General features: G+C 38.5%; 2 protein-coding genes across 2 annotated transcripts in view; both read left to right on the top strand.

Annotated features, from left to right (window-relative positions):
* LOC308103073 (uncharacterized protein) overlaps positions 1 to 320 on the top strand; it is a gene marked incomplete at its 3' end in the record, with an annotated part of 8,235 nt that extends 7,915 nt beyond the window's left edge. Inside the window, exon 5 of the mRNA XM_080452921.1 lies at positions 166 to 320. Within this exon, the coding sequence (XP_080309047.1) occupies positions 166 to 320 (155 nt within the window). The remainder of the gene's footprint in view (positions 1 to 165) is intronic.
* LOC308103541 (butyrophilin subfamily 2 member A2-like) overlaps positions 1 to 5,784 on the top strand; it is a 5,841-nt gene extending 57 nt beyond the window's left edge. Inside the window, exons 1-7 of the mRNA XM_080453558.1 lie at positions 1 to 48; positions 459 to 580; positions 1,729 to 1,816; positions 2,701 to 2,910; positions 3,691 to 3,837; positions 4,247 to 4,462; positions 4,838 to 5,784. The exon at positions 1 to 48 is cut by the window's left edge and continues 57 nt beyond it. Coding sequence (XP_080309684.1) covers positions 492 to 580; positions 1,729 to 1,816; positions 2,701 to 2,910; positions 3,691 to 3,837; positions 4,247 to 4,462; positions 4,838 to 5,494 — 1,407 coding nt within the window. The 5' untranslated portion in view covers positions 1 to 48; positions 459 to 491 and the 3' untranslated portion in view covers positions 5,495 to 5,784. The remainder of the gene's footprint in view (positions 49 to 458; positions 581 to 1,728; positions 1,817 to 2,700; positions 2,911 to 3,690; positions 3,838 to 4,246; positions 4,463 to 4,837) is intronic.
* Positions 5,785 to 7,413: the final 1,629 nt, after the last annotated feature.

Raw genomic sequence — 7,413 nt, 5'->3', positions numbered from 1 at the left:
GTGCATGCGTGATTCCTCTACAGAGACCACCATCATCAAACAGATCTGGTGAGTCAGTTTACAACGTATTTTCTTAATACAAAACGTAATGGTTGAGTATCAGAGTCTTGAGCTCTGCAGTGTGTCACACCTCAGTGTGTCACACCTCAGTGTGTCACACCTCAGTGTGTCACATCTCAGTGTGTCACATCTCAGTGTGTCACATCTCAGTGTGTCACACTGAGGTGTGTCACATCTCAGTGTGTCACACCTCAGTGTGTCACACCTCAGTGTGTCACATCTCAGTGTGTCACACCTCAGTGTGTCACACCTCAGTGTGACAGTGTCAGTTTGCCAACCATGAGTTGCACCAAGAGTGTCTGCTAAATGCCCACTTTGTAATTGTAAATACAACTTTTGAACGCCCATGTGTATTGTTCTACTGAATATTAATGTACAAATGTATTATTGTGCATTAGGAGGGTTCTCTGGAGGAAGAGAAGAAGCTCCACATGGACCTGGAGAGAGTCAACAGAAAGCTAGAGGAGGATCTGAAACGATCCCAGGAATCCATCATGGATCTGGAGAATGAGATCAAGAAGTAATGTGGAACACAGTATGAAATGACATGCAGAAAAACATACCTGCAGAATGACACTAACATATGATGTACTGTATTCCACTGTAGAATGACACTAACATATGATGTACTGTATTCTACTGTAGAATGACACTAACATATGATGTATTGTATTCTACTGTAGAATGACACTAACATATGATGTATTGTATTCCACTGTAGAATGACACTAACATATGATGTACTGTATTCTACTGTAGAATGACACTAACATATGATGTATTGTATTCTACTGTAGAATGACACTAACATATGATGTACTGTATTCTACTGTAGAATGACACTAACATATGATGTATTGTATTCTACTGTAGAATGACACTAACATATGATGTACTGTATTCTACTGTAGAATGACACTAACATATGATGTATTGTATTCCACTGTAGAATGACACTAACATATGATGTATTGTATTCTACTGTAGAATGACACTAACATATGATGTATTGTATTCCACTGTAGAATGACACTAACATATGATGTATTGTATTCTACTGTAGAATGACACTAACATATGATGTACTGTATTCTACTGTAGAATGACACTAACATATGATGTATTGTATTCTACTGTAGAATGACACTAACATATGATGTACTGTATTCTACTGTAGAATGACACTAACATATGATGTACTGTATTCTACTGTAGAATGACACTAACATATGATGGATTGTATTCTACTGTAGAATGACACTAACATATGATGTATTGTATTCTACTGTAGAATGACACTAACATATGATGTACTGTATTCTACTGTAGAATGACACTAACATATGATGTACTGTATTCTACTGTAGAATGACACTAACATATGATGTACTGTATTCTACTGTAGAATGACACTAACATATGATGTACTGTATTCTACTGTAGAATGACACTAACATATGATGTACTGTATTCTACTGTAGAATGACACTAACATATGATGTACTGTATTCTACTGTAGAATGACACTAACATATGATGTACTGTATTCTACTGTAGAATGACACTAACATATGATGTACTGTATTCTACTGTAGAATGACACTAACATATGATGTACTGTATTCCACTGTAGAATGACACTAACATATGATGTACTGTATTCTACAGGAATAAAGAGGAAATAATCCTACTTCTGAATAAGATTGAAGATGAGCAGTCTTCTGTTCATCTACAGAAGACAATCAAAGAGCAGCAGGTATTTTTATTTTCCTTAAAGTCATTATTACAAAGTAAGAGTAAATTATGATTTTAACATGTGTATCTACTTCACTGGTCTGGGAACCACCAGGGTTACAAATGAACCCTTGTAGCTCTATAACTCTCAGAGTGTACAAATGGAACCAAGTGGACGTGTTCATATGGTTCCATTTGTACACCCTGAGAGTTAAATTAACACTGAGCATTTTACATTGTAGATTGGAATCCCAGAGATTTAAAGAAATTGCATCAAATGAGGGTTCATGGTCTAATGTATATCCAACAGGCCAGGGGCGTAGCTTGACTTTTTTCCTGTGGATTATTGTAGCCAAAGGGCCCCTGATTTGAATGAATAATATGCAGCAACAAATTTTATTCTCCCTCTTTTTCTTTGCTCTTCCTCATGGAACTACGTGCAGATTATACCAGGGTCAGTCTACCTTATGTGGATTATGCGGTCGACACACACTGACTTTTTGCACCGTAATCCCATGTATAACGTACTGACTTTTGTCTTTTATTGTGATTTTTTTCTCTAAGCACCTTAACTAACGTCCATACGTATATCATGGACAGTATACATTGTTGCCATATTCACGCACCTTTTTCATATCTTATCTCAGGTACTAGTGTAAATATGTAGGTAACTTGTTTGTTCTCTCTGTTCTCTTGTTTGATAAATAAATGAATGAACTTAAATTAATTAATGAATCCCCTCCTGGAGGAGTTAACATAACCCACCAACCCTCTGCTAAGTTGCAGTGGCATACTGCAACTGGAGCTCCTTGAAATGCAAAACGTTGAGAATCACAGAGTAAGAGTAATAAGTAAGAGTAAATGATGATTATAATACACTAACCTATAATATGATTGTTTTGAAAGGATCGTATTAAAGAACTGGAGGAAGAAATGGAGGCTGAGCGTGCTGCTTGTGCCAAGGTTGAGAAGCAGAGAGATGACCTCTACAGGGATCTGGAGAGAGCTGTGGGAGTCAACAGAAAGCTGGAGGGGGATTTGAAAGGATCCCAGGAATCCATCAAGGATCTGGAGAAAGACAAGCAGCAGTCTGACCAGAAGATCAAAGAGCAGCAGGTACTTTCCTAAAGTCATTACTAAAAAGTAAGAGTAAATTAGGATTTTAATATGTTTATCTACTTCACTGGTTCCCAACATTGGGTCTGTACACCAGTGGTGTAAAGTAACTAAGTACATTTACTTAGGTACTGTACTTAAGTACAATTTTGAGGTATTTGTACTTTACTTGAGTATTTCCAATTTCCAATACTTTTACTTCTACTCCACTACATCTCACATGCAAATATTGTACTTTTACTCCACTACAACTATTTGAAAACAGTTACTTTTCAGATATAAATTATGATATTATGAAACATACATTAACCACTTCAGCCCTATTTTATACATAGGCTATTTGAAAATAGCCGATCTACAAGCTCACAGTGCATTGCATGGTGACGCGTTGTGAGCTTGTAGATCTGCTATTTTCAAATATTTTAGGACTTTTACTTTTTGTACTTTAAGTACATTTTGATGTCAATACTTTTGCACTTTTACGCAAGTACATTTTTAATTCTGTACTTTTACTTGTAACAGAGTACTTCTACATTGCAGTATTGATACTTTTACTTAAGTAAAACAATTGAGTGCTTTTCCCACCACTGCTGTACACACACACACACACACACACACACACACACACACACACACACACACACACACACACACACACGTTGCTCTGGATGAGTGTCTGCTAAATACCTAAATCGTAATTGTAAATATGAAGTGAATGTGATGTTTTGAACTCTCATGTTTACTGAATAATGATACAAATGTATTATTGTGAATTTGGAGGGTTCTCTGGAGGAAGAGGAGAAGCTCCACATGGACCTGGAGAGAGTCAACAGAAAACTGGAGGAGGATCTGAAAGGATCCCAGGAATCCATCATGGATCTGGAGAAAGACAAGCAGCAGTTTGACCAGAAGATCAAAGAGCAGCAGGTATTTTTTTCCCCATAAAGTAATTAAATGAAAAGTAAGAGTAAATTACAAATGTAATGTTTATCTACTCACTGGTTCCTAACGTTGGGTCTGGGGACCACCAGAGTTACAAATGAACCCTTACAGCTCTGTAATTTCTGAGAGTGTACACATGGAACCAAATGGACCCTTATGGGTCCATTTGGTTCCATTTGTACACTCTGAGAGTTAAATTAACACTGAGCATTTTACAGTGTAGATTGGGGACCCACATATTTAAATAAATCATATCAAATGGGGGTCCATGGTCTAATATATATCCAACTGGGGGTCCTTGAAATGCACAACGTTGAGAATCACTGAGTAAGAGTAATAAGTAAGAGTAAATGATGATTATCACACGTTAACCTATAATATCACTGATTTAAAGGCTCGTATTGAAGAACTGGAAGAAGAACCTCAAACTGCTAAACCAGATGAAGAAAAAACTGCCAACACAAACCAAGAACCTAAACATCCCCTGACCCATACCCTAATCATCACTGTACTAGCCATAGCCATCATAGCCATAATGCTAGCCCAAACAACCAGTCAAGAGATGAAGAAGAAGCTGAGTAATTCTGACCAGAAGATCAAAGAGCAGCAGGTATTTTTATTTTCCATAAAGTCATTAATAAAAAGTAATAATAAATTATAATTGTAATGTTTATCTACTTCACTGGTTCCTAACGTTGGGTCTGGGGACCACCAGAGTTACAAATGAACCCTTACAGCTCTGTAACTCTGAGAGTGTACAAATGCATTTGTACATTTGTTCAGTTAAATGAGCACTCAGCATTTTACAGTGTAGATTGGGGTCCCAGATATTTAAATAAATCATATCAAATGGGGGTCCATGGTCTAATTTATATCCAACTGGGGGTCCTTAAAATGCACTACGTTGGGAATCACTGAGTAAGAGTAATAAGTAAGAGTAAATGATGATTATCACACGTTAACCTATAATATCATTGATTTGAAGGATCGTATTAAAGAACTGGAAGAACCTGCTTTGGCTCAGCTGCTGAAGACACTCAGTCAAGAGATGAAGAATGTGAGTGATGTTGAGATGAAGATGATCCAGAAATATGCAGTGGATGTGACTCTGGACCCTGTTACAGCACTGCCCTGGCTCATCCTGTCTGAGGATGGAAAACAAGTGAGTCTTGGAAACATAAAGAAGAATCTCCCAGACAACACAGAGAGATTCTCTTTGAATCCCTGTGTCTTAGGAAAACAAAGCTTCTCCTCAGGAAGGTTTTACTATGAGGTTCAGGTTAAAGGGAAGACTGGGTGGACTCTAGGAGTGGCCAGAGAGTCCATCAACAGGAAGGGACAAATCACACTGAAACCCAACAATGGTTACTGGACTATAGGGTTGAGGAATAGAAATGAGTACAAGGCTCTTGCTGGCCCTTCTGTCCTCCTCCCTGTAAAAGAGGAGGTCCAGAAAGTGGGAGTGTTTGTGGATCATGAGGAGGGTCTGGTCTCCTTTTATGATGTGGAGGTCAGAGTTCATCTCTACTCTTTCACTGGCTGCACCTTCACTGAGAAACTATATCCATTATTCAGTCCTTCTGTTAATAATGGAGGTACAAACTCTGCTCCTCTGATCATCTCTCCTGTCAGTATGACCTAAATTTGATATCACAATAATCTGTATTTTATTTCCTTTTTGTCTAATGTTGATATTGTATAATTACCACTCATCACAGATCATATCATGAACATCATACACATATTGTATATTCATACACTGTAAGCATGAAGTTTTTTTCCGCACACACACACACACACACACACACACACACACACACACACACACACACACACACACACACACACACACACACACACACACACACACACACACACACACACACCCCGCCCCCACCCCTCCTTTCTCTGTAAATAGACCTTATGATTCTACTGAGCTTTATTAGTGTGGTTGCCCTAACAGGGCAACCAGACTATAGTAATCCTCACACTTTATTAGTGTGGTTGCCCTAACAGGGCAACCAGACTATAGTACTTGATGAACTTTATTATTCTATATAAACAATATTTCAAACTGCTACTCCTCCCACAGTTTTTATTCCCCAATTTAGTGCCATATGTCAAAATGACCGTCTTGACCTGGAATCGTGCGCTTGTATTTTGCTAAGAGATTGGTTAAATAGTTTAATTGATATTGATTTATTAGTGCATTAAATTTCCCCATCCGCTTTAATGGAAAAGTGAAAAAACTCAATTTCAAGTATTTTTTTCTCAAAGACCGTAAGGGCTAGAGTTACAAGATTTGGTGGGTAGGTTCAATATTTAGTGCAAAATTATTGGAAAAATAATTACACCAATCGGCCACATGGTGGCGCTATAACATTCCCCTTTACGTTTTGGCCTATAACTCTTGAACCGTAGGTCGTAAAATCAAAAAATCTTTTCCCCTGGATTCCTTGGGTCATGATGCAACTCCCCATATAGGCCACGCCCATTTGCGTCTAGATACATTTTCCGCCATTTTGAATTTTCTTCAAAACACACTTTTTGCTCCTTTTCCTACAAATTTTGTCCAAATATCACACAAATCGGTACAGGTCATCTATGGACCCATGCGATAAATATATCCGAACAGCATTTTGATAGACTTCACCGTTCGTCCGCAATTGGCTTCCAAACTTAGTGGGAGGGGCCCGTTTTACCAAAAATGCCAAAAGTCACGAACAAAACGTCCAATCGATCCCAAATTTAAATCACATGTCGAGGGTGGTTTACTCAACAAATCACCAAAAGCATTTCCACTTTGATCCATAGGGGGCGCCACAACTGCGCAAAACGTAACCGTTTGATGCAAAAACATGATTTTTTGGGGGATCACTCCTCTCAAAATGAAAAGCAGGTGATCTCAGGAGTTACAGGACGATGTCATTGGCCTGCTACATTTGTGGGAGGGGCCTATTTATTTAGTGGGAGGGGCCTATTTCTTAAAATCAAAACGCCATGTATCACGAACGCAGGATCCAATCAGCACCAAATTCGAATGGCACGTCGCGCGGCCACCGACGGTATTCCTCCAAGCGTATTCCTCAAGTCCCGGCGGCGGCGACCTGCGACCGGCGTCGGCGCAACCACACTTTGCAATTTCCCATAATTGCGACGCGTCTAGTTAGTGTGGTTGCCCTTACAGGGCAACCAGACTATAGTACTTGATGAACTTATTAATATTCCATATAAACAATATTTCAAACTGCTTCTCCTCCCACAGTTTTTATCCCCCAATGTTGTGCCATATCTCAAAATGACCGTCTTGACCTGGAATCGTGCGCTTGTATTTTGCTAAGAGATTGGTTAAATAGTTTAATTGATATTGATTTATTAGTGCATTAAATTTCCCCATCCGCTTTAATGGAAAAGTGAAAAAACTCAAATTCAAGTATTTTTTTCTCAAAGACCGTAAGGGCTAGAGTTACAAGATTTGGTGGGTAGGTTCAATATTTAGTGCAAAATTATTGGAAAAAGAATTACACCAATCGGCCTCATGGTGGCGCTATAACATTCCCC

This window comes from Gymnoscopelus braueri (assembly GCF_963280865.1).
Source record: "Gymnoscopelus braueri genome assembly, chromosome: 16".
NCBI lineage: Eukaryota > Metazoa > Chordata > Actinopteri > Myctophiformes > Myctophidae > Gymnoscopelus > Gymnoscopelus braueri.
The sequence above is the reverse complement of the archived record's forward strand: the minus strand, read 5'-3'. Positions and strand labels throughout refer to the sequence as shown.